Raw genomic sequence first — 27,644 nt, 5'->3', positions numbered from 1 at the left:
TCCTGGCATGGGCTGGCTGCTGGCTCTGGGGTCGCTGGCAGTAGCGATGGCTGTGGTGGTTGGCTCAGAGAGGAAGAAGCACCAGGTGCAGCATGGCCCCTGCAGCTACACTTTCATCCTGCCAGAGGTGGAGCAGTGCCAGACCCGGGACTTCCAGGTGACCAACTCCCTGCAGAGGGATTCGCCCTTGCCCCCAGAGACAGCCCAAGCTGAGCCCACCTGGCAGGAGAGAAAACTGGAGAACCTGGAGAGCGCCACTGAGAACAACACACAGTGGCTGCAGAAGGTACTACTGACCCACTTATTATCTTGGGTCTCATTTCTTTCGTTTCTTTCTGGATGTAGTTTATTCTTTCTGCTTAGGGTTTGGCTCACTTTCAGCACTCCATAGTAATTCTGATGTTATAATCTACATGTCTCAGGAGTTTTGTCAGGAATGAACTTTGTGTTCTGATTTCAGAAGCTAAATTTAGTTTGTCAGCAGTGCCCTACAACTCAGTTTGGTAGGAATGATCTCCAAATTCTTAGTGTAGAACATTTGATTGGTTGGTAGCACATACCAAAATCTAGAAGCTGTTTGAAGCTTTGTAAGCTGTTAGTCTGGGCTGAATTATAGTTCGCAAGAAATTAACTTCAATTTGATTTTCGATTTTTGAAAATATAGTTTTCAGTAGTGAATTCCAAATTCTGATTTTAGAACATATGTATAGTTTGTTATCAGTAAACTCTAAATTATGATTTTAGAAGCTTACGACTTAGTTTGTTTCTAAATTTAGGCAGTTACTAGTGTCTGGGCTGACTAATCATTTGTAAGAAATGAACTCCAAATTCAGATTTTAGAAGATATAGCTTATTAACAGTAACTCCAAATTCTGATTTGAGAAGATATAGCTCGTTAACAGTAACTCCAAATTCTGATTTAAAAAGATATAGCTCGTTAACAGTAACTCCAAATTCTGATTTGAGAAGATATAGCTCGTTAACAGTAACTCCAAATTCTGATTTAAAAAGATATAGCTCGTTAACAGTAACTCCAAATTCTGATTTGAGAAGATATAGCTCACTAACAGTAACTCCAAATTCTGATTGGAGAAGATATAGCTCACTAACAGTAACTCCAAATTCTGATTTGAGAAGATATAACTCATTAACAGGAACTCCAAATTCTGATTGGAGAAGATATAGCTCACTAACATTAACTCCAAATTCTGGTTTGAAAAGATATAGCTCACTAACAGTAACTCCAAATTCTGATTTGAGAAGATGTAGCTCACTAACAGTAACTCCAAATTCTGATTGGAGAAGATATAACTCATTAACAGGAACTCCAAATTCTGATTGGAGAAGATATAGCTCACTAACAGTAACTCCAAATTCTGATTTGAGAAGATATAACTCATTAACAGGAACTCCAAATTCTGATTGGAGAAGATATAGCTCACTAACATTAACTCCAAATTCTGGTTTGAAAAGATATAGCTCCTTAACCGTAACTCCAAATTCTGATTTGAGAAGATGTAGCTCACTAACAGTAACTCCAAATTCTGATTGGAGAAGATATAACTCATTAACAGGAACTCCAAATTCTGATTGGAGAAGATATAGCTCACTAACAGTAACTCCAAATTCTGATTTGAGAAGATATAGCTTGTTAACAGTAACTCCAAATTCTGATTTAAAAAGATATAACTTGTTAACAGTAACTCCAAATTCTGATTTGACAAGATATAGCTCACTAACAGTAACTCCAAATTCTTTGGAGTTTGGATTGTAGAAACTAACTTTACTCAAACAGTGAACTTCACATTGTAATTTTGGAAGCTAAATCTAGTTTGTTAGCAGTGAAGACCAAACTCTATTTCTCTGAGTTGAATTTGTGTTAGCAGCAGAATCCATATTCCAGTTCTAAGAAACTGAAATGTTTAGCGAAACATTACAAATGTAATTCATTCCATCGGCACTTACGTCATATGATTCTGTGGCTCTGTGATATCAGTGTGTGTTACGCTCTTGTCAGTGTTTACAACCACTTTCCTGAATGTATGAATCTTCCTCAGCACGCCAACAGTGTTGTCAGTGTCTGAAATGATCTTTTAAGACCATTGGGAAGTGCTGATCCCCAGTGGCTTGAATAGCTTGAAAGCCGGCAAGGATTTTGAGCCAAATGCATTTCTATCAGAGCAGCCGCACTTCAACCCCCCCTCCCCACCCCTCCCATAAATACAGCAACAATAACCCTTGCTCTGACCTACATGGTCCACACTTATCTTTGAAATACACATTTCAGTCTGGCTGTTTAATGAGGGTGTTTTGATTGTTCTCTGTAAACACACCAATAGTTAAATCCCGCTAATGATAGTGTGGATCATTGAGATTAGTCTCTGAGGTACAGGGGTGTTTTTTTATTATTATTTTTTGCTCTGAAGGTCATTTGCAATTTCATCAAAGCTTTTGCTATTCAGTGGCCCTCCACCCAGCTCCCTATTGAGTCTGACCATGTATTTTGAATTTGTTTATGCCTGTGTCTTTCTGCATTGTGTTTTCAATGAGAAGGTCATGTTTAACTGTAGTGTATTTTTAAGTGCATTGTTCCAAAACTCTTTACTCTTATTCAGTGCTCTTGTTCACACGGTTCTGCTGATATCACAGACTAACTCATATATTTGGGGAGCTGCAGCTGGGGATAGGCCTGCGGTCTGTCTGACACCCCGAGCAGGGTATTGGCTTCATTGTGCCACCTCCCTCAGGATTTCGCACACACACAAAATGGGGGGGTGGGGGGGGGGTGCTTTGATGCCAAAGCTCTGTGCACACTCTGTAATGCCAAAGCATGACAAAGGCGTCCAGGTATGCGCACATCCTCCATGTCTGTGAATGCGTGGGTCTGCTTTACGATTTTATTGAAAGGCTTTTAAGTGAAACAATATGGACACAAGCATGAGGAGAAATGAAACCTCCTGCCGTTTATCGGAAACTGTAGGATGGCCCTCAGGACTGGACTACTCATGGACTTCCATCAGCAGGTTAAATGTTCTCCAGACTGTAATTAGTAACTCTCTCTCTTTGCTGAGTACAGACAGTACAGATTGCCTTAGTGAAGTTCAAAGACTGATCTTTTTTGGGAGACAACAAAGGAGATTTAAGACCCAAATAGGGGCAGGGGTGGCTCAGTGGTTAGAGCACTGGGTTATTGATCGCAGAGTTGTGGATTCAAAAGCCAGGTCTGCTAAGCTGCCACTGTTGGGTCCTTAAGCAAGGCCCTTAATTCATGTCATTATAGTATAATGACAATGAATGTAGTTAACAATTTAGGCAAAGCAATGTAAAACACACAGTGAGGTATAGGTCTGTAGTTTCTTCATTGCAATAAACAGTAGGATTCTTCAAATCTGTGCTGCAAAAAGTCCATTATGCATGATGCGTAGGATTTCCAGGCTTCAGCTGTGCTTTGTTGAGTCATGCTGTTGTTTATATTTAGGATTTACAAAGTTAAAGATTTTTCAGAGCCAGCCTTGCACATACTGTGATTTTATGAAGGATCTTATATCTAAAGATCCACATCCAGTCTCTCTTGCTTATGCAAGCCTTTGAGGACACTGAAAAGAAAACATGTGGTCTCCATGCACTAATCAACACAGTTCTTCTGTGGATTCTCACTGAAAGACAAAAAATGTGCAGCATTTTTATTACAGAATGTTTATTATTTCTCTTTGATCTGCTGCGTGAGTCTTGTTGAACCCCATTTATTCCGGGGGTGACAGGAGCCATTGTGACTTTGATTTGATCAATAGATAAATAAAACAATAAACAAATTCCTATTCACATCCAGTCTTCCACTGCACCTTATGTTTCTTATTCATTACTGGGTGTGTTTGTAGGCTGTTTGATGGTGCAACATTTCTATAAACTAATAGTGACCATTACTTTACACATGTACACAGAATGTGCGTTTTGCTCCTTAAAACTAGCATTTCAATCAAATTTGACATTGGAATAAAAAAAAAAAAACGGGAATGTAGAGGACTTATACAGTGAGAAAGATTTGAAATGTTTAGCATAAATGGACAAATCCTAAGCGTCTGTTTTCTCTATTAGTGACTTAACATTATATGTCTAGTCACATTGTGCCTTACCTCGTAACAGTGAATTTGTAAAGAGTTGGTAGCTGTTACTATACAAATCTATACTATACGAGTAGTAGTGTAGAAGTCAAGACCACTAAATTACAGTCTGGAAGACATATCAAGTGAAGACAAAGATATTTAGTGGTCAAGTTTAAGACCGAGATCGGGAGTTGCCGAGACCGAGACAAGACAGAGACCAGATTAAGATTTTTTTCCATTTTACAAAAATAAAAAAAGAAAACTGATCAAGTTAAATGAGCTTGTTATTCATTGTATTTGTTTATTTTCATGCATTACACATGGTATATACTTATATATAATATTTTATTTTATAATATATTTTCTAAAATATACCATTAAATAATATAAACCCTAAATTTATTGTCAGTTAATATTATAGTCTTCTGTATTCTTTAATACTTAATCAGAAGTCACCACATAAAGCCAACTGCATTATTTATTATTAATGTGAAAACAAAATCTAGTTAGGGCAACATGGAAAGGAACAGTTGAATTATTAACATGTTAGAGTTCAGCACTCAACAACTCTGATCACTGCTCAATTTCATAGCACACCACAGTGCTCCAGTCATTATTATGGTAAATTAAAGTCATATCGAGAAGATCAATCAATTAAAGAAAACCACAGTAGATGATATGTGACTTGAAATGTACATGTGCAGATATTTAAACAGACTAATGCTGGAGTACTGTTACATCACCTAGCTTTAGTAGCCTGGTCCTGTTTCACCTCAAACACAGTGAGCTTCAGAAATGGTAATGAACTCATACCAAAAGTGAATATGTGCATGTACCTGACGTTTATGGGCACTCTCATCGCAAGGCATTCTGCGCTATATTATGTTACATGATGCTAAATTGTACTGTGCAGTCTGTTCGCTTTAATGGAGAAAGTAGAGTTGAGCTGGTTAGCATGTTGATTTTTACACCCTACAGCATGACTGTTTTACATTAACATTACTTCAGACAGATGCAGTGGACTCGACTGGTCTTGACAACATCCTGAGACCGAGACAAGTCCGAGTTCAAATGAGGTCCAGACAGATACGAGACTGAGACCACTTGTTTATGAGTACTACAGCACTAACGAGTAGAGCGTTAAATGAACTGGAACTTTCTGTTTGCTTTGCCTCACACCTTGTAAAGCCCACTTCATGCCAGGCAAGGGACATGCAGTTTCTGTTTTTCCTGTGATGGAAATCCAAGCTACAAACTACTCTATCATCCATGTATTGTTTAAATAAACATTATGTTGACAAATTCGAGCATAGCTTATTAAATTAGCATCAATGTAATCTCCCAGCCTACATGGGTAGCCCAACTGGGAACCGTAAAGTTTTGTTCTCAGGTTCCACGTTGGCTCCACATATGGATGGCCACCAGGGTTATTGATGGGACCAGGAGGGGTAAAACATGGGCCCAATCTGGGTTTTACATTGCATACAGGCCTAGATTGGACCCATGTGAGATTAAGGTGTGCTGTAACGATGGGGCCCACTTGAGAATCCCAACTTGAGAGTCCCAGTAAAAACACATGCATAAACCCACTCAGAGCTCATGCTCAACTCACTCCACAGGAGCATGCTTTACAGCGTGCAGTCCCCTGCTAATAGTCATAGAAATGACTATAAAATGTCATAGCGCCTCCTGCAGAACTGGAGCGCTCATTGAAGCAGCCAATATAACTAACACAGCAGAGAGCATGCAAGCTTGTAAACTTGAGAAGGTGGGTTTGACTTTTCACAGCCCTCTCGAGCTTTAATTCTCTAAAAGACCCTAACAAGACACAGGGACTATACTGTCCTCTAGTATAGTATAGATTTTATGTCAATCTGCCCTCTAGTATAGATTTATAAGCTTAGTTAGAGGAAATCTAATTTGCATATTAAAATTATTAAAAATGTATATCCTAATTGATAAAGATTATAAACACTTTTCTCTTGTTCTGGAAGTATAATAGGTATTAACAATTAATTAATTATTAATGAATTAATAAAACACCTTGTGCTTTTGCATTGACCATGCATGCTCTTCCAGGGAAGTGAAAATGAACAGCACACAATGCCTTCATCTTTCTCATCATTTGTCTGCTAGCTCGTCAGCGAGACAGAATGTAAAATATATAAATACAGTAATAAAAGTGCTTTAAAGAGAAAGTGCTTTATCTCTGTTTTGTCCACAGCTGACCACTCTGCTAAGCAGCGGCGTGTTTCTGCTGTAATGGAGATGTTTTGGATGGTGTTTCCAAAATGAAAGGCAGCTAGTAATTGTGATAAAACATCTTCACTGTCTGATGTCTCTGTTTAATGCTGCTTTCTAATCCATTGTAATCTTATCTGACAGAGCTCCTCAGATTGAGTGTCAGCCTCCATCTCCCTCAGTTTAACTGCCAAGATACACAAGCAGAGGGAGAGAGAGAGAGAGAGAGAGAGAGAGAGAGAGAGTAATAGAGAGAGACACACACAATGGGCAGTAATGCTCATTCTATTCATGTTGGACACGGTTTGTTGTCTTCTCATCCGCCAATGCCTCACTGGGCACTGAGTTGCTTTTGTCAGGGCTTGCTTGACTCATTAAACCTGTTCCAATAAAGAAGGCAGTATACGAAAGCAAATGGACAATTGCAGATATTGCTCCATCCTTCTGGCTGGTCACTTAACCTAATTAAGACCTCCTCAATGTTCTCTCTTATCCTCTGGGGGATGTCGCTGTGGCATATGTCTGAGGATGCTCTTCAAATTTAAATGCAAAAAAAGCATGAATATTAATATGTTTGCTGCAATGTACAGCATTCGCTCACTGCATTTCTTGCTTAAACACTGGCTAGAATGCTAAAAAACAATGACCCAGTGGAGAAATGTTGAAGTAAAAGATCAGGACATGTTCAGCATTACTTGGTACTATGGAAATGTATTTGTCTTCCAAATGCCAAAGCTTGAAAAAGGCCACATCAATCTGAAGGTTGCTTATTACTCACAGATGGATGGCGCCCCTACTTTACAGCTTGTCTAAAATTCATTATTTTTCGATTTCCACATGTGACAACAAAGAATTCATTAAATCAGATGAACGATCGGAAATCTCATCCAGAACTCACATGTGGACTTTTAGCGGTTTGAAAATCCTTGCTTATCAGAGCATATTCTACATCGTTGCCTTAATGTGCAGCTGTTGTTTGGTTACAAAGGAACACCATGGAGAAGGCTGATGAAATGTTAGTGCTCCCTCCTGCCCTCATATGAGTGTGTACTGAATTAGACTGTCCATTTTATCAAGGGAAAGCCAAGTTCCAACAGGAAGATGGATAGTTCAGTAGTTGCCATGTCCTAATGCTCAATTCCCTACACGTGTTTACGTTCCAAGACTGTCTATGCTTTCCAAAATCTTTTCCAAAATACTGAGGACATCTAACTTTGAGGCTCGAGACGTATGCATGAATTGCGCTACATCAACAAAAATCAGGGGAGGTGACACACCTCAAAAGTGGTGGGAAAAAATGTGTTTTAAAAAAGCGCTAAAACCTCAAGACAAGAGACAACTGGCCAATGATTGACAGACTAACTGACTGATTACAACTTTCAACACTACATACAGCCTCAGAGGTCATAGAGACCATTTTTAAAATGTGCAAGAATTCATATGTCTTGCTCCTGGGCTCCCCCTACAGCCAGGATGCGTAATGAATGCCTTGTGACATGCCTAAAGAGTGATATTACAGGATTTTACACTAATAAGGGTTACGCAGTTCTCATAAACGCTGTCCTTCCAGCTTCCTCAGAGTAACATAATACAGTTAGCAGCTTGTCAAACCTGGAGTAGCAAGGACAGAGATGCTGTTCTCCTTACTGCAAGTCAGTGGAGCATCCCAATGATTTTGAGTTATTTTAAGGTACAAAACGTCCAAACATACGTTTCTCAACATCAAATTATAATTTACATTACTGTGAAGTTTGCCATGATACATTTTTCCATGTGTTGATGTACTTTTGCTAAAATCTGTATTAACGTAATATATTTTATTACTTTCCATTCGAAAAGTGGTCAATTTTGTTCAGATTATGCATATCCTTTATGGTCATTGCAAAACAGTACAACATCATTTAGCCTATGAACTCATCGTGGCCAGTAAATTCACACACACGGAGCGGTGGGCAGCCACCTCAGCACCCAGGGAGCAATTGGGGGTTAGGTGTCTTGCTCAGGTGATGATTGCTGAGGAAGGAGAATGCACTGTTCCTTAACTCCCCCCACTCCAATTTCTGCTGGTCCAGAGGATCAAACCGGTGACCTTCCAGTCCTAAGCATGCCTCTCCACTGCTGCCCCAATGACTGTATTAACTTCAAGCAATGACTGTATGTATCCTATACATCATATGCTGTTTACAGTCAGTGGTTACAGCTCCTACATTATTGTAGCCTCTTGCCTTCATTTATGCAGCTCCTGGATTCTTTTAACAGTGGAGGCCTCCTGCGAGCACTAACCAGTGTAGTCTGTTAAAGGTTTTGCTTTAAAAGCGATTCGTAAACTATTCATACCATGGATGGCTTAATGGGTCAAACTCAGAGAATGTGTTAAAGGCAACAAAAAAATAGCAGTTCATTTATTGCATTGGCATGTAATTAATGTGCTAACTTTGACATCACTAGACAAGCAACTTATCTTCAAAATATATTTGCTGTCCAATAGAGAAGGGCTTTAAATCAATGCACTTGCTAAAACGTCTCTGGCTCATCCCACTGTAATGGATAATTCTGCTGTGAATAGAAGCAGATGCATATTTGGACTGAGACGGTGGTCTGAGCTCACTGATGTGTCCCCTGTCATATTCGCAGCTGGAGAATTACATCCAGAGGAACGTGCACTCGGAGATGGTGGAGATGCAGAGGAATGTCATTCACACGCAGACGGCCACCATGCTGGAGATAGGAACCAATCTCCTCAGCCAGTCAGCAGAACACACACGCAAGCTGACAGATGTGGAGACACAGGTGCGGCGTATGTAACAAGACCAACGGCATCTGCTGGCACATAAGACATGACAGTCACACATTAAGAGATGTTTTCTGTGTGATTCATATAACATAACTGCCCATGCCTCAGAGTGAGTCCAGGCAGCAGCTTTAACATGCTGCTCACATAACCTAAATCTCCTTATTTCTCTCAGACACTCAACAAATGGATTTGTAATTTGAACGAATTGAGCTTTCAGTATATAGTTGACTGAGAAAGTTTGTCTGAGTCTAGTTAACTGGCAAAATGCAGCAGTTTTAACACAGTTGACTGTAAGCCCGTGTTATTCACATCTACTGCAGCACTAGGTAGGGGGTGGACATGCTGATTGGTGTTGGGTGACAGACAAAAACTGTGAAAACTGCCTAACTAAAACAGACGTAGCATTCATCCTGTCCAAATTGGATTCTTTCACACTGTTGGGTTTTCTACCTCTGTTGTATTTTTGCTCTGTTGTATCTCTTTGTCAGCAGTCCACCATACACTGACTACAGCCTGAAAAAATATTTAGCTGATTTTGTCAGGAGCATATGTTTATTGTATTAGTCTAGCTGTACAAATAAAAAGAGTTGGGCATGTACACATGGTTAAACGATCACTCAGCTAAAACATGAAGCATCTGATAAGACACTAAACATATAAATGAAGGCCTTTTTAACTGCTGTTCTTCGGTCAGTCAGCAAGTTTAATGCATTATAAAACACCAGGGAGTGAATACATCTGGTCATGATAGTTCATAATCTCATTTCCAAATAGTGTCATTGAAATGACTAAAACAATAGCAGTCAGATTTCATGTCTCAGAAGGATTCAAGCAAACAAAAAAAAAAGAGTTTGAACTGGCCATAATCTGCCTGTGTTTGTAGGTTCTGAACCAAACGAGTCGAATGGAGATCCAGCTGTTGGAGTTCTCTCTGTCCACCAACCGCCTGGAGAAGCAGCTCCTGCAGCAGACCCAGGAGGTCTCCCGCCTCAATGATAAAAACAGGTAAGGCCCGCACACATCTATTGAGGTGAAACAGGTTGGGTGGCAGCCATAATTGAACATATGCTGAGTAATACATAAATATTAGAATAAATACAAATATTAATATAAAAATGTATGCTTTTACATCACTGTGTTTATTAAAACGTCTCCAAAGCTCTCCTCATAGGAGCACATAAGCTGTTCTTCAAACTAGCTCGCAATATCTCAACTAGTTTCTTGAGAAATTCTGTTTATTTTGATTGATTTATGTTTATCTGCATCTGGTATTATGTGATCTGATGTTTTTACAAGCAAGAACACTTTTATTGCCAAGATAAATGCTTTCAAGACTGCATTTAGGTGCCTAAAACTCTGCATGATATTGTGTGTGTATATATTGTTGCTGTCTAATGAAAAACATGTATCTCCAGAACAGTGACTTTACAGGGAAAAAAAATGTGAGTCTTGCCCAAGTACTGGTTATTGTGAAGAGTGGTCTCCTTGCCTAGCCAGGGAATCAAATCCCAGTCTTCTACAGCACAATTTTAACTTTTTCATACTTAATGAAATATACCTTTTTAATATTCATACCTAAGCATTTTAATGAAAAATAGACTTAAAGATTAAAGAAACAGAAATTACCAAAAAAAACTATAGATTATTGAGAGACTTGAAGAAACAGTGTACAGTTAAATTCGACCTATGTCTCATTGCTTCCAAGCACTCTAAATAAGAAGGAACTAGACTTAGGACCTCAGGACGAGCCTGATGCCCTGTCATGCTATTTACATCATGGAATCCTATCCATGTGCGATAGGAAACACAGTCTTGTCCACTGCAATGAGTGCACTAACATACATCATGTACGTAACATGCTGGGTTATTAACTGTGCCTTAGAGATGAACTGGATGTAGGGAGGGTGGGCCTTTTCATGCTGGTGAGTCAGAAGAGGGCCCCTTTCAGGGGTCAAAGTATTGAGGACAGGGCACTACTAGTGAAAGAGGAGTGCTTGTTTTTACTATTCTTTCCAGTTGTTTATCATTCCACCTCCCGAACAAAACGTGCCTAGAAAAATAGACCACACACCACCTGTTCCACATCTGCACGTGTTTTTCCTCTGCCATAGATCCCAACTTCGTCATGATCTGCAAATAAACTAAGGCTGTGGCTTCATTATATGCATTCAGCATGACAGATATACTAATGCTATTGCAAGGAATCAGTAAACAACGCTGTGAACAGGAAGAAAGCATTTCATTTAAATATCATTATTACTTTGCACTGTTTGAATATAGCACATGTAGGAATGGGTTTATAGAGTGATGGAGGGTAATAAGAGGATTTTCTTTTCATTCTCCTACAAAGTTACTGTTTTATTCCAAAGCAAATTACAATACTACACATAAACTGTTTTAAAAGCCCAATAAATACAATAAAACACAATAAAAACACACTTTTTGTTCCTTGGTAATGGTGGTTAATGGCCTGGATCTTTATACACTGATATAAAAACAGAGAGCTCTGAGTTTAAACCCGTTGAACTGTGCATGTATTAGTTTTTTTTTAAAGTCTCTTAAAAAAGTGACCAAAAGAATATGCTTGCATTAGCTGGCATGCTATCAAAGAATTCGCTGGAATCTTATCCAAGTTGGACTGTAAAACCTCAAAGCCTGATTGATGTTCCATCACCTTCTGTTCCTGAATGTCCTTAAGCATGAAGCCTGCTGGTAGCGTGAGCACAGTGAGCTGGGAGAGGGAATTAGGGAATGATGTTTCTCAAAGTGCCAAAAGTGGCTTGTTCAATCCATGTGGCTGGATTGTTTCAATAAATAACTGCCACAAAATCGTTAGCAAGAGTCATAAAGATCAGGCTCATAGGATTTATTGTCTTCATTTGCAGCACAATGTGTTGCAAACCCACACAGACTGTCAGAGTGTTGCTTTTGCGTTTGATGGAGAGGGCCAGCCACCGGCACCATCTGTGAATTCTGGGGCTGGCCAGGTGTTTCTAAGAAGTTTAGCTCTACCAGCCACTCAGTGCAGTAACTCTATCTGAGAGGTTTATTCATGGCACTGAGAGGTGAACGAGCAAATAATTAGAGTCATCTTCATGCGGTGTTAACAGAATATGCCAGTGTTTTTCAGGCTCATCTGCTGAATGTGTGCTGTACTATCAGTTACCATGACAATCTGTTGGTTGGAAACTAAATAACTAGTCTCATCTCTGGACCAATGTAGAATGTAGACGCAGCTTTGTTTAAAGACACCTTTGCATTCATGAAAGTGCTCTTTAACATTATTTGCATAAACATTTGCTGCCAGAATTCAGCAACTGCCCAAGGGCTGCTGCTAAAGCCAGTCAACAGCTTTTCAGTTCTTTTCCGAGAATGGAGAAAAGCCTGCCTCGAAATGAGTGTCTGTGACACTCAGCATGCTGTAAACGTGTCAGAGAGTAATTATGTTGATTAGGTCGCTGGGATATTCTTCAGATATGATTAGTGTTATTTTATCCATGCAGAAAATTAATATATGGCTAATAAAGGATTAGACATGTATTTCAAAATATATACACATACCTATATATTGCATACATAAATATTTCACATATATCTAATATATGTACCATACATCCATTTCTGATTGATAGGTAAATGCATGTCAAGTCGTCAAGTCAGATTTATTTGTATAGCGCTTTTTACAACTGTTGTCGTCACAAAGCAGCTTTACATAATTAGTACTTAATAAAGGACAGAGACAGAGAAGAACCCCCCGTGAGCAAGCCAAATGGCGACAGTGGCAAGGAAAAACTTCCTCAAAGCTGGAGGAATATGCATGTATGTGCATATATAGAGTAAACACATAAGTAAGTATCAATTATAGTACATGCACAATATGGACAAAAGTATTGGGACACCTGCTCATTCTTTGTTTCTCTCCTGGAACCAAGGGTATCAAGTGCTGATCCTGCGTTTGTTGAAGTAACTGTCTTTATTGTCCAGGGAAGAAGGCTTTCTACTAGATTTTGGGGCATTGCTGTAAGAACTTGATTGCATTCAGCAACAAGAGTGTTGGATGTTCAACACCCCTTCCTCATCCTCAACTCCCCAACTTATCCCAACCAGTTTTTTGTTTTTTGAGAACATGAGAATGTGGACATTATTATTTATATTGTGTCGAACGTGCATAATGAATGGATCAATCAAAATGCACCAAAATTACATTGGAATACAATCTGAAAGGATTTCCCCTTCTCCTGTGAAGTATATGCTGACATATGGCTTAAATGTATAGCCAATATTGGAAAAAAATGTGACAAATGTATTGCATATTGATGCATTGACTGTATATTCTAATATATTTCAAATATTCCATTTTCCAAATTTTTCATTTTCCCAATGGGCATTTCTGTAGGTGTGAGAAGTTTCTCTCAGAAGTTCCACAAAATGATGCCACTCTGTTTTTGCACCACAGTTACCTGGAGCAGCGCTTTGCTGCCATGGAGGCCAGACACAGCCAGGAGCTGCGGGCCATCCAGCAAGAGAAGCAGCAGCTGCAGGAGCTGCTGGACAGGCAAAGCCGCCTGGTCACCCTGCTCGAGGGACAGCTGGCCAGCTCCACCCGCAACAGCACTCTGCTCCTGCGCCAGCAAGCTACTCTCGCAGACACAGTACAGCGGCTACTGGCCATGGTCACTCACGGTCAGTGCCAAACTCTCATCAGCATGCATGAGGCTGTCTGGAAAGCGTGAGTGTGTTTATGGTAAACCTGACTGAGAGAGTATCGGACAGGAGGCTTTGTCTAGGGATTATGGGCTGTTGCTTCGTTCAACATGGGATTATAGGAAGTTGTTCCATTGCTCAATGTGTCTTCTTTAGTTAACAATGCAGAATCCCATATGTTTTATTGCAGAACCTGATGCATTCATTCTTCCCTTGCCAGATATTGCCATTTCCTCCAAAGAAACGACGGAAGCCTTTAGAGATTGTGCTGACATATACAAGTCTGGGATTACAGAGAATGGAGTATATAGCATTCATCTCACCAACAGTACAAAGACAGTTAAGGTAATGTTAAGGTACCTGTACTCTCTTACAAATAAGGGTGCTTTAAAATGGTCCTTGGGTGAACCCATAGAAGAACCTTTTTTTTTTAAGCCTTCATCAAGTGAAATTTCTTTAAATCTTTACAAGGTGCTTCACCCTCACACATCTCTTTTATTTATGGTTCTTTAGGGAACCAAATGTGATTCTTCTGTGATATCATGCAAAGCTTTGAGGCGCCTTCATTTTTTAAAGAAACCCAACATTTCTTCTGACGTGAAGGACTTCAGTAGAGAGGTTCTTCCCCCCTTTGCTGCAGTAACAGCCTCTACTCTCCTGGGGAGCCTTTGCACTAGACTTTAAACTATTGCTATGAGGATTTGATTGTAGTCAGCCATGAGAGATTTGGTAAGGTCAGGTACTAATATTGTTTGTTTAGTTCTAGATCACAAACGCCACTCCAACTCATTCCAGAGGTTCCAATGCTCCACAGTCAAATGTGAGTCGCTGCTTGACATGGGCATGGTGGATCCACAGCCAGAGCTCCTTTTTCTATTGGAAAAGATTTTATACGGAGATTGCTTGTGTACCCTAGTAAGGGTCTCAAATGAAAATCTGCAGCCACTGAAATACTAGGAAAGTGAATTTGAATTCTTCGCTCAATCTCTAAAGCAGTTGCTGGCATGAATCTTGATTATCTAAGGAACAAAGCGCTCCACAGGCAGTGTTGACATTTAGATTATTTTATTGTTTTCGACGACCACATTAAAAACCTGGCAGGACAAACTGTTTTAATATAATGCAGTTTAGAGCTCTGTTCTGCAAAGGGTGGAATGAAAATGTCATGCTGGGGATGAGAATGCTAAAATAAGAAGCCGGAGAAGCGTTCCCCCGCAGGCTCTAATGTAGGCGAGTCTGATTCTCAATGTAAAAAGCCGAGGGTCCCCAACTATTTCACTTTTGGTTGGAGCATGCTATCAGCTCTCACAATCAAATCTAATTTCTGACAGATTTCTGTGGTGCAGGAAAAAAAAAACATGCAATAAATTGTTTTTGTTATTCATTGCCTTCTCTCATATGCGCGCTGTGCGTTTCCACTGTGTTTCCTGTGGGTATAGGAGCCAGGTGTTTGGCATAGGTTTTGTAGTTGCATGCCAACTTTAGGCCTACAGCAGCTTTGCTATGTGAAAGCCAGTAGACACAGCTTTACCACCTTTTTAATCTATGCCATCTTTCCTTGTAGCAGCGAACTGGGTGGTTTGTTTCGGGTAGAGAAAGCTCACAATTGCTCCGCTTTTTTTCTTACTTACTTTCTTATTGCTATAGAAGTTCACCCACACCGAAGAAGACTGATTAAATAATGAAGACCAGATAAAATGCAACAAATACCAACAGAACTGAATGTAAAGGAATACATCTGTCTTTAGCTTACCACTAGCAAAAACATCTACCTAAGTGTGTACTCTCATATACTGTATGTTTAATCAAGACACATGGACAAAAGTATTGGGACACCTGTTCATTCATTGTTTTTAAAGGATACTAAAAAGAGTTTATCCTGCTTTTGTTTTTGGAACTAGTAGTAAAAACATTGAGATGCAATGTCTGCTCCTGTTCTATCCACCTCCACCATAATGTTTTTTTAGTACATCTCAATCTTTTTTTGCTGTAAGTATTTGATTGCATTCAGCAGCAAGAGTGTCCACCACCTCACATCATCCCCAGCTTCCCAATGCATTCCATAAGTATTGGATGGAGCACCATCCATCATTCCAGAGAACACAGTTCCACTGTTCCAATGCTTAGTGCTGCAGAGCTTTATACTCCCCTAGAACACGCCTGGCATATAGCATGGTGCCAATAGGTTTATGCTTATCTGCTCCAGAGTGCTATTTTTTGGCAGTACTTCTCTACAGGGAGTATGTGTATTTGCACATGTGTGTCAGCAATGGGTGCAAGAAACTTACAGTAGCTGAATGCATTAGAAGGGGTGTCCACAAACATTTGGATAGTGTATGAAAAGCAAAACTACATATGCAGCCTTGTTAGTGGCACAGACTAAAACACTGGCCCCATTGATTACTTGTCCTTATAGGAGTTCTTAAATGTGAAACTTGAACTTGAGAAATGCTTCTGTAATTTTAGTGTAGCGCTGTTTCTGTGTGTCTTTATGGCAACGAGCATGGTTTTCCCAAGAGTGGTGAAGGTAGGCCAGTGCTGAATGATTTGGCATTAGGTTACGTCTGCCATGTTGAAACTTGTGGAGGTGGATAGAACAGGAGCAGACACATTGCATCTCAAGGGATTATGCAAAGAGGAGGTTAAGCCATAGCTGAGGTGGAATAAATTCATCTTGTGAACCCAAAGGTAATTTGAATATGGAACATTGAGAATCAATCTGTTAAGCATCAGTGGAATGGAAAATTCCACCACATGAGTCGAACATTAAAGGCAGTATATTTGAAAACATTAAAGCATGGTTTTCAGCGTTTTCAGATTTCCGAATGCATGGGTCATGGTTTAATGCACTGACCGTGCCAGGGAATGGTAATGTATTAGTGTCCACTTATTTATAAAAAAAAAAAAAAGGAAAATAAAGAGCTGTTGCAATAGCCCGTTAAAGCTCACCCAATTTGTAGTGAAAACTCAGAAACTAGGGAGTATCATTATTACACTGAATACACTGTTTACTCATCTCAGCCATTACATTAAAACCACCTGCTTAATATTGTGTAGTTCTTCCTAATGCCCCCAACACAGCTCTGACCTGTTGAGGTAGGCACTCCGCAAGATGGTGTCACATAGGTGTCCGGCTGTATCTGGCACCCAGACATTAGCAGCAGATCCTTCAAGACCTGTACATTGTGAGGTGGGGTCTCCATGGATTGCATTAATAATGCTTGGGCATCTATGACCCTGAAGTCATTTCACCAGTTATCCTTCCTCTGAGCACCTTTGGCAGGCACTAATCACTGAATACCAGTAACCTGCCTGAAGTTTCAGAGATGCTCTGACCCAGTCGTATAGCCATCCCAGTTCGGCCCTTGTCAAAGCCACTCAGTTCCTTAAGCTTTCACATTGTTCCTGCTTCCAACACATTAAACTTTAAGAACTGACTGTTCACTTGCTGTCTAATATATTCTTGACACTCTTGACAGTTGCTGTTGTAAAAAGATTCACTTCACCTGCCAGTGAGTTTAATGCTGAAGCTGCTCAGTGTACATAAATAAATAGAAAAGAGAGAGAAACAAACTTTTATATGTTTTATAGTTTCTATCAGATGACCGCAGGGTTTCCAGTTCTTTTTTGTGTCATTTGTCAAGTTCTCAGTAAAACTTTGTTTTATTATTGCAGCATATAATGGCCTTTGTTTCAGAAATGGGCAGGAATATTAGCGGTTTCTGGGACAAGGCTAAGGCTCTCTGAAGTTCCCTGCTGTATATGATTCCACAACCTCCCTTACAAAACTCTTAGTAAATTTGATTTTCCTGTGGGTTGTTAACAGACTGAAACAACCTTCATGAGAGTGACTTGGCTTTATGGAAAACAATACTTGTCATGTAGGGGAAAACCAAATTTAATGGAAGAGGAAAATACAATAGTGGGAGTAGACATAGCCATAATAACAGCCTCTTCCCTCCATAAGTGTTCTCACACAGACAAGGGCATTATTTATTTCCTATTTTAACATTTAAAATGGCTTCTGTCAGGAATTATCAGCTTTTTAAAACATTTGTCAGGGCAGTACTGCTTTATTTCAACAGGTTTACAGTATTTAGCTTATCGTGATCCAACTGGAGTGAATGTAGAATGGCATGTAAATTACTTAGTGTTCCAGATGTGCTGATTGAGTGCAATATTTTGATTTATTATGATTAGTTCTAGTGGTATTTACATTATATAGTGGTAGTGGCAGTGTTCTTGGTAGCAGGGAGCAGTAGTGATGGTACTGGTGGTAGCTGCAGTGTTAATAGCATTGTTGGTAGCAGTAGTTGTATTGGTAGTAGTAGTAGTAGACAGAGCAGTGTTAATTGTAATTGTAGCAGCAATGGTGATGGTAGTGGTAGTAGTAGCCGAAATAGTAGGATTGTGTTAGTGGTAGAAGTAGAGGGAGCAGTAATAATAGTAGTAGTAGTGGTAGCAGAAGTGGTAGTGGTAGTAGTAGTATTAGTATCAGAGGTAGTAGAAGTGGTAGTGGTAGTACATGTAGTATTAGTAAAGGTGTTAATAGTAGTATTAGTAGTGGTAGCATTAAAAGTATGTGTTGGTAGTAGTAGTAGTATGGGTAACAATAGTATTAGTAGTGGGAGTAGTAGCAACAGTGGTAGTAAGGGTGTTAGTGATAGTAATAGTAGTAGTGGTGGTGGTAGTAGTGGCAGAAGTAACTGTATTGGTGTTAGTAGTAGTAGTGGTAATTGTGGTATCGGTAGTAGTAATAGAGGGAATAGTGGTAGCAGTAGCAGCAGCAGTAGTGGTTGTGGTGGTGTTAGTAGTAGTGGTAGTATTGATAGCAGTAGTATTAGTATTGGTAGTGGTAGTAGTAGCAGTTGTATTAGTAATGGTGTTAGTAATAGTACCAGTAGTAGTAGTAGTAATAGTGTTAGTAGTAGCAGTAGTATTGGTAGCAGTAGTATTAGTAGTGGTGGTGGTAGTAGTAGCAGTAGTAGTAATGGTGTTAGTAGTTGTGGTAGTGTAGTAGTGGTGATAGCGGTGGTAGTAGCAGAGGTAGTAAAAGTGGAAGTAGCAGTAGTAGTACAGGTAGTATTAGTAATAGTCTTGGTAGTAATAGTAGTAGCAGTGGTAGTGGTGGTAGTAGTAGCAGAAGTAGCTGTATTGGTGTTAGTAATAGTAGTGGTAATTGTGGTATTGGTAGTAGTAATAGAGGCGGTAGTGGTGGTGTTAGTAGTAGTGGTAATGTTAGAAGTAGTAGAGGGAGCAGTAGGAATAGTAGTGGTAGTAGTAGTAATAGTAGTAGAGGGAGCTGTAGTAATAGTAGTAGTAGTAGCAATGGTAGTGGTAATAATAGTAATGGAGGTAGAAGCAGCTGCTTGTTAAATTGAAAGTAGCAAGATATCTAGTAGATAATAAATATAAGACTGTTGTTTTTAACTTCACCATGACCTTAGATCTTCAGGACACCATAACCTTTAAGACATGGAAAACAATCATTTTTATGACTTCTGTACACTGTAACTCTGTCTCTCTAGGTATTTTGTGACATGAAGACCAGAGGAGGAGGCTGGACTGTTCTTCAGCATCGCTTTGATGGCTCGGTGGACTTCCACCGTGGCTGGAAAGAGTACAAAACAGTGAGTGCTGTTGTAAGCAGTGTCCCCCCCCCCCCCCCCCTAACTGGTCAGATTTGATTAATGTATCTCCCTGACCATCCTTTACTCTATTACCAAGGTTACTTGATCTTGGTTGTATTGAAAACACATTTCCATGACAGATTGGGGAGTGTGTGGGTCCTAATTATTTTTGTGTGGCATTTCTGCCACATGGAAAACTGATGGGTTACTGATCCTTGCTGACCCCTTTTTGGAGGGGAATTGTTTGGACTGTGCTCCAGTGTCACTTGCTGTTTTTACACCTGCATTGACTCCCTGTGAGTTGGAGGAGTCTACGCATTGATCTGAGCACCAGCTTTCTTACTCTAGTTATCCCCCAGAAAATCACATCTAGTATACTCAATAAGGCAAGCAGGCATTGAGGAGAGAGCTGAATCCATTATCCTTTTATGCACTGTGTCTGGTGTTAGTGATTCACTGCTGGGCGAAGCTAAATGCAACCCACTGGAAATAAAGCTCTGATTTAATGATACCTACCTGGGTTTAAAGCTCATTTTAAAACCAATGACTTGGACCTATAATATAATGATGCTCTGTCCTTAAGCTCTGCCTTAGATATGGACCCTTATTAGGCTTTTAAATGAGGCAACAGTGGTAATTTGTCTCACCCACTTCAGTAGATAAATTACTATGGCTACTCTGGGAATACCCAGCTCACAACAGGCTGCAAAGAGCAAAACAGTTTTCTTCCTTTTTGCTCTTTATTTATTTTCCAAGAAAATGTTTTTACAAGTGGATGATAAATATTTGGCCCCAGTTAGAGCGTGAGATTAGGGAGGCTCCTGTAGGTGTCTGATAAAGATCTGTGCTGAGGTGTTTGAGTGCCCAGCCACAATATTTAAATAACACTGGACAAATGTTATTCGTTTGCTGACCTAGTCAGACAGAAAGCACGTATGTTAAAGTACTTTGCCGAGGTGCACTTTCCCGGGGCTAAGTGCGGAAATGAACTCTCACAGCAGAAGCAGATGTATTCGGATGGCAGAAAAAAGTCTTGGATGTTCATCTATTATGCAGGGATTTGGAGACCCCTCAGGAGAACACTGGTTAGGAAATGATGTCATCCACCTGCTCACCACATCGCAAGACTACACTCTGCAGGTCCAGCTCAAAGATACGGAGGGGAACCCGGCCTACTCTCAGTACGACCGCTTCTACATCGATGGAGAGGAAAAGAAGTACAGGTACTACTACGCTTTTTAGGCTCATCAGTGTGAGGTGAGGGAAAATGACCCTTTTTCTGCTGTTTTTTTTTTGCAAACATCTAAACAGAATAGGGACGCCTAAATGGAAAAGCGTAGCATTACAATGAACACTTTCTCTACCAGTTTAGATCATTTTAACACTAATGGGTCTAAAGCAATTCAATTTAATGCCATTTTATATTTACTGTATTTTAAAAAATCTGTAACCCCATGTAAGCAAAAGATGCTCTTTATTATCATAGACAATTCAAATGTTATATATGAACATCATGTGTTAATATACATTAGAAATATGAAATCAGGGCTTTGTGATTTTATGCTTCAGTGTTAATAAAGATTAGATCAATGTCCAGCATACAATCAAATGCTTAGTTAAAAATAAAGCACTATAAAGAAAGGATGAAAACATGATTTGAAGAAATCATACAGTGTTTATTGAAGTTTCATCTTTCAGTATTATAAATATTTTAGTCTTGTGTGTGTGAACATAACAGTACCATATTCAGTTGCAAATCTCTGTTTTAAGTGTTGTTAAGTTGTTTTTATAACAACCATAAAAGACCACTGACCAAGTTGACATTGTGGTTGTTATAAATAAGGTGTGGCCACAAGAAAAAAATATTAAGGCAAGTTTTGTAGTGGCCAGAATATTAAATACAGAGACTACAAAACAATATATTGAGGCCACAAAATGATTTATTATCTCATGGCCTCAATATAATATCTTGTGACTCTCAATATATTATTTTTTGGCCTCAATATATAAGCTCATGACCTCAATATATTATCCTGTGACCTCAATATATATTATCTTGTGGCCTTAATATATTATCTCATGACTTCAATATATTATCTTGTGGCCTCAATATGTTGTCATTGCGTGCTACGCCAGACCAAGATGGTACGAACACTCACAGAGATGGTTCCAAAGCAAGGACGTTTATTCAAACAAACGAACATAAAACACCAAGAGTACGAAAAACATGAGCAGCAATGAGAGGGGAATAACGTGAACAAAACCGAAACGTGACAACACAAAGAGCAAACATAACAAACCTGGGACTGGGAGAAGTTGGGAGCTGAGCGGACACTAGAGCGACGCTCATTAACAAGACAAGGAGAGCTGGGGAACCAGCAGCTAGACAAAACGGCAAGGCCGACTTAACCTGAAATGCCTGCTGTGAGCGCGGGTCGCCTTGCTGGGACGTGGGTAGCCAGTGAATCCTGACAGTGAGCGAGCAAGCCTCGCTGATAACGTGGTTAGCAGGGTGACCTGCTCCTGAATCGTGGATACCCAGCCAAAGCTGACCGTCACACACCTCTAGTCGTATGGGGAACCTCTCGAGCGACCTCAAGGTTCCAAATGATACAATTCTTGGCATTGAACCATGGAGTTGAGGCTCCTTAAGTACCCCCAGTCCCAGGTGAAACACATGAACCAAACAAACAGGAATCAACACACTGAACACATAACCGAAAACGAGGCGGAAGTCCTTATTTGGACTGTGGGCGGCGGCTCGGAATCGGGGCGCGATACCAAGAGGCTGACATATGTTCTCTTTTGGCTACAGTGTATTATCTTGTGGCCTGAATACATTGTGTGCTTTGTAACTTTTTAGTCCACAATATTTAAATGATTTTCTTGCCTTAAAATGTTATGATATGGCACAAATATGCTCCTCTCATCTGGGAACATAAAACACATTTCATCCCAAAGAACCATGATATTTTGGAGGGCATATTTACATGGTTTGTACCTTGAGAGACAAACATGTACCTGTGCAGTGTATAAATAAGAGGCCTTCTAGCACAACTGTGTTCAGTTTAATTGTACTATGTTGTGTAGAATAAGGACTTCTTTATACAATGACGTCCCTCTTTTTTTTTTTTAGATGTTTCTCTTTGCCTTTATGCAAAAAAGGCTCTACTTATAGAACATCAGTCAAAACAATGAGCTCACTGCAGGGCACACTGCCACTGTTTGCCTTCAATTCCTCTCCCCATCACAGCTGCTGCTGGCCCACCAATCCCAAGGGTAGACTTGCCTACTGGAGAGAACCCAAACAAACGCTTTCGAGCACCTGGCTTTGCCAGAAAACTGCCAAGTCAAACAAATCTTGCTCTCTCCCTCTCTCCCTCCCTAAGTGCTGCAGCTAAAATACCAGGCATTACCTGTGGGCATGATTATACCGCAAGTGAACCAGAACCAGAAAAATGAAATTGAACTCAAAGCTGATGAACTGCAATCTGATTCTGGTGTGTATTGAACTGAGCGGGGCTCACTGCGTGGCAGGAGTGTATTAAATTTGGGCTCGTTGAAAAACAGTGTGTGTGGCTCACCACTTAAATAACCTGGAGAGGCACTCCAGCCGAAGCCCCTCGCCAAATCCCACTGTGCTCGGTTCCCATTTCACCTCTTACCGTATGTGTGAGTTTTATTTGCATGCTGAGAATGTTGGCACTGTCTCTGGTGTGTTGTGTTCACATGGGAACGACCAGCCAAATGACCTGTTGTGTAAGGATGTCTCCCAGCCAAAATGCTCCCCTGCAGTCCCTTGCTGTGTGGTCCTTGCTCTGGCACTTTCCATGCTGAATGTGCACAATCATACCTTGTGAGTCATTGCAGACAATAGATTACGGATAATGGAGGTCACATACCGCAGCTGAGCTGAATGCATGCAAATGAGACTTGGCAGAACGAAAGATGTCTTTGTGATACGTATGTCTAAACAAATTGCTTAAAGGGGTTCTTTAAAGTGATGCCACAGGAGAACCCCTAAATATATTTATATATGGCATATGTAAGCAGTCTCTGTTCTGATTGGCTGCCCTATGGTTTGCATTATTCAAAAAGCAGTTGAGGCTGAAAGATTCCTTTAAACTTCTAAGTGAATAGGTGGATATACACTGATTAGCCATAACATTAATACCTCCTCCTTAATATTGTGTAGGTTGTGCCACCAAAACAGCTCGGACCCATCAAGGCATAGCTAGCACAAACATTTTTAGCAGTTAGTGCCACAGTAGCTCTTCTGTGGGATCGGAGTAGACAGGATAGCCTAGTAGATACTGAGCGCTGCATGATGGTAAACATCCCACAAGTCCTGCCTGATGTTTTGTCCTCTAGCCATCATAATTTGGCCCTTGTCAAGTTTCCTGAGATCCTTGACCATTTGTCCTGCCTTCAAGAACGGACTGTGCGCATGCTGCCTAATATGTATATCCCACCCTTGTTCCCTAGAGGTTTTAATGTTATGGCTGATATGTGTATATGTGTATATTCAGATGTGCTGCTTTAATTGAAACAACAGGCTGTTTTTGGAGCTGTTCTGTAACCGGACTGTATGGATTGGACTGGGAGTGATTGGAACATTTTGAAACAATCGGGTTGTCCGTGGGTGTACGTGCAGCTTGTTCATATACAAATGCTCCAGTATTAAATGCTGATGGTGTTTTAATGAATGTGGAGTTCAGCTGGGAGAAGAGTTTCACAATAGCCTTAGTTCCCTTTCCAGACATTTCTGTATACCAGAGCCATTCAAAGAAATCAAGCCTTTTCTTAGTTTGATGTGTGAAGCAGTGAAACCAAATAGCGTTAGGTTGTAAGTTGGCAGAGGTCTTCAGCAACTACTCTACAACAACACGTGAGTGTATTTTGTTTTCTTTCTCTTTTTTTTAGTGTTCATGCTCAAGGTTTCAGTGGTACAGCTGGACGCATCAGCAGCCTGACCCACTCTGGCACCATGTTTAGCACTAAAGACCAGGACAACGACCACTGCAGCTGCAAGTGTGCCCAGATGGCCTCAGGGGGTAAAGATTCGGCCTTGAGTCTCTTTCTGCCATTTGAGTTTCCTCAGCCTGTAATAAGCCTCTCATTACCTACATTATGCAAAAGAATTTCCCTGGATCCCTTCATTACCAAAAATCACCACATTACCATAAAATTACTGTATTGCAACACAATCTCTTGTTTCCATGGTAACCAGGGAGACAGAGTGAATGCTGAAAAAGCCATTTGTTTGGATGTACAGTAATCATGCTGACCTGAATTAAAATGGCCTACAAATTTTGGTTGAGGCTCTTTAGTAGTTGGATTGTCTGGCACCAATTGGAACATTCATGTGTAGGAATGAAGTCTAACTACTGACCTTGTCTTTTTGTAGGATGGTGGTTTGAAGCCTGTGGGCCTTCCAATTTGAACGGGATCTACTATGCTGGAGTCTCCAATGTAATGCGCTACAATGGCATCAAATGGTATTACTGGAAAGGACCGAGCTTGATGCCAACCATGACAACTATGATGGTGCGTCCTGTGGATTTCTAAGAGCGGGATGGGAATTTGATGGGAACGTTTGATCCCAGAGTGCCAGCGAGCCGTTGCTGTGGATGAAACTCTGACTTTTTTTGCATTGTTGGAAACTACGGAGACATTTTATTATTTCTGCCTCAGTCTGTTTTCATTTCACTTGCTCTGGTTTGGCAAAAAGGACACAGCTGTGCAATCAGTGCGTTATTTTTCCCCGTATATAAAAGCACATGCTGTGCAGAATGCAAAAGACTGGAATTGCTGATCAGTGTTCGCTTGTGTACTCTCTGGTGAATTGTGCTGTGAGCCCTAGCTATAATGTGAACCATTCGTCCTCCCCTTCTAGAGACCACCCCCGCCTGTCCACTACACGTCTCTGCTCCCTTCAGGTATTTCTTTCTGAAATGCTCGTAAAGAGGTTTAGGAGAAAATGCCCCCATAAAAGTGCATGAGATACTAAAGCAGGTGTACATTTTACAAGCATATTATTTACTATCAAAATATATATTTGTAATAAAAGAACACGTAAAAAGGGCTTTGGATGTCAACGGCTGTAGGAAATGAGAAAACCCAAAGCGGACTACGCTGGCGGCTATGAATGCGGCCTCTGTCCGTTGTGTTTTGCAGATACGTCAGCAGCGGCAGCAGGCTTGCTCTAATGGAGGGCTGTGGTTGACTGACCATCCATGCAGGGTGTTAAGAGGGTCAATATTAGCCCAGCTAACATGCCAATCCCTTGATGAATCATCCAATAAAGGCTCGTCCCGCTGCTCCCATTAAATACATCATAGAGGCTGGCCCTCTCGCACTGCTGACCTGTGTTCACACATAGCACTTAGCCATGCATCTGTGGTCATGATTTAACACTCTGCTCAATAATCCCATTCATCCAGGGCCACTGGGCTCGCGAGAGAGGAGAAATACTCTCAATACGCCGCTGTGTAAGATTCCCACCACAAGCATCACATGCCACCCACTTCTCCATAAGCACATCACCCTGGCATGAATGTGCTCAGGGCTGAAAACATGCAGGTCATCACAATCATTTGCCAGTAATATACTGCTGCCAGCGCAGATGAACAGAAATGAAGATGTAGTGCATTGCAGAGCTTGGAAGTACATTTATATGCACACCACACCAAGCAGCACAAACAACTTTATTATGAGTCCAGCAGCTGCCTGTGATAGATCACGACTCAGGAGGAGGGATCCATCAAGTTGGGTTTTATGAAGAGGGCACTGACAGGCACCTCCTGCTGACCGGCCTTGTAGAGGCCTTGCCAAACTGACCTGAGCTCAGCGTCTCCTCCTACGGACTGCGCGTTTACGTGTTGCATCCGCTATCTGAGCCTGTTTCCATGTGCAAATGAGATGCTCTACGTCAACAGGGCAGTTCTGCTCTACTAGAGCTTTAGAATGCATCCGTGGATTTATCATCTCTTTGAGCAACGTGGAAGGAGAAATTGAGAGGGGTTGAGGGAGGGGTGCGCAAGCAGATACACATAAATCTCTATCCCACCTCTGTTCCACATGGTAGGCTTCTTGGGAGGGCAGAGAGGACAGGTGAAGTCAGGGATGGCCCATAATGAATCTAGGAGACAGCATGTTCCTGGTGATCCAGCAGAGTGGAACCCATTGACGACTCCGGAGGGTTGAGTAAAGGACAAATGGGAGTAGAAATGCCTGAAAATGTTCTGTGACCCTTGAGTTCTCTATGTATTTTCCTTTCTGTTCGTCAGTGTGAAGGACAGCTTGCTGCTTGCTGTCTCTTTAATGAAGTCTGGGCTGCTAACTGATTTTATTTTAAACAGCAGGGGGCACTCTAGCCACAACGAAGACACACCAAACCAGCAAGTGGTTAAAGCTCTTTTTTTCTCTTCTAATTCAGAAGCCAGAGTGAAGCTGCAAATTTGGAATTCACCATTGATGGTAATTTTGTCTGTGCCCAGCACCCTCCCCTGTCTTTCTCATTTCTCCTCTCCCTCTGCAGGTCCTCAATGTGCAATTATGGCAAATCATTACTGCTACCGTGAGACAACTCTTGTGTACTACTCTGCTTAAAAGATGACTAACTGAAGGGTACAACAGACAGGGCTAGTGGTAGTGCTGTTGGGGAAAGGGGGGGCCCGTTATGTGCTCATGAAGTTTCTTCAGTCAGTTAATGATATGTGTGCTTATAAGTGAGAGGCGCTGAGACCGAGAGACAGACAAACAGAGCTCATTAATGCCTCCGAAACACAGCAAGCATATTGTTGCAAATACATGGCTACATCAGTAAACCCAGTCATCTGTCAAGACTGCAGTGCTGGCTGAGTAATGATCTAACCCATTAGCACTTCAAAACACAGGGTGTTTCCCACACGCTGACATGGGTGTTGTCTGATCTTGAGCCTGCAGTGAAAGTATCACCTCATATTTTTACATTTACTGTGCGGATGATTATGATTTGTTGGGCTGCTTAACATCTCACCAAATGAACTGCATCCATCAATCCATCCATCCATCCATCCATCGACCTTCTTTTTCTTTCATTTTTTGATTTTTTTTTTAAATAAAATTTCAACACCAACATATATTGGGGGTTGCTAACTTTCATCACGTCTTTTCCCTTCAACTCAGTAG

At 40.7% G+C, this 27,644-nt stretch overlaps 1 protein-coding gene across 3 annotated transcripts; it reads left to right on the top strand.

The window, feature by feature from the left end:
* Positions 1 to 7: 7 nt before the first annotated feature.
* angpt2b (angiopoietin 2b) lies at positions 8 to 27,644 on the top strand. 3 transcript variants are annotated; one of them, XM_072674829.1, is made up of 10 exons: positions 8 to 286; positions 8,979 to 9,134; positions 10,022 to 10,143; positions 13,595 to 13,821; positions 14,063 to 14,187; positions 19,371 to 19,472; positions 20,529 to 20,695; positions 24,396 to 24,526; positions 24,880 to 25,019; positions 27,642 to 27,644. In XM_072674829.1, the coding sequence occupies exons 1-10, from the start codon at positions 8 to 10 to the stop codon at positions 27,642 to 27,644; spliced, it is 1,452 nt and encodes a 483-aa protein (XP_072530930.1). The 3 variants fall into 3 exon arrangements, with proteins under 3 accessions (XP_072530930.1, XP_072530929.1, XP_072530928.1); XM_072674828.1 differs by lacking the exon at positions 27,642 to 27,644 and having other exon boundaries at positions 24,880 to 25,401; XM_072674827.1 differs by lacking the exon at positions 27,642 to 27,644 and having other exon boundaries at positions 14,033 to 14,187; positions 24,880 to 25,401.

Source organism: Salminus brasiliensis, chromosome 3 (genome assembly GCF_030463535.1).
Source record: "Salminus brasiliensis chromosome 3, fSalBra1.hap2, whole genome shotgun sequence".
Classification (NCBI taxonomy): domain Eukaryota; kingdom Metazoa; phylum Chordata; class Actinopteri; order Characiformes; family Bryconidae; genus Salminus; species Salminus brasiliensis.
This window is presented reverse-complemented; position numbering and strand designations above follow the sequence as displayed.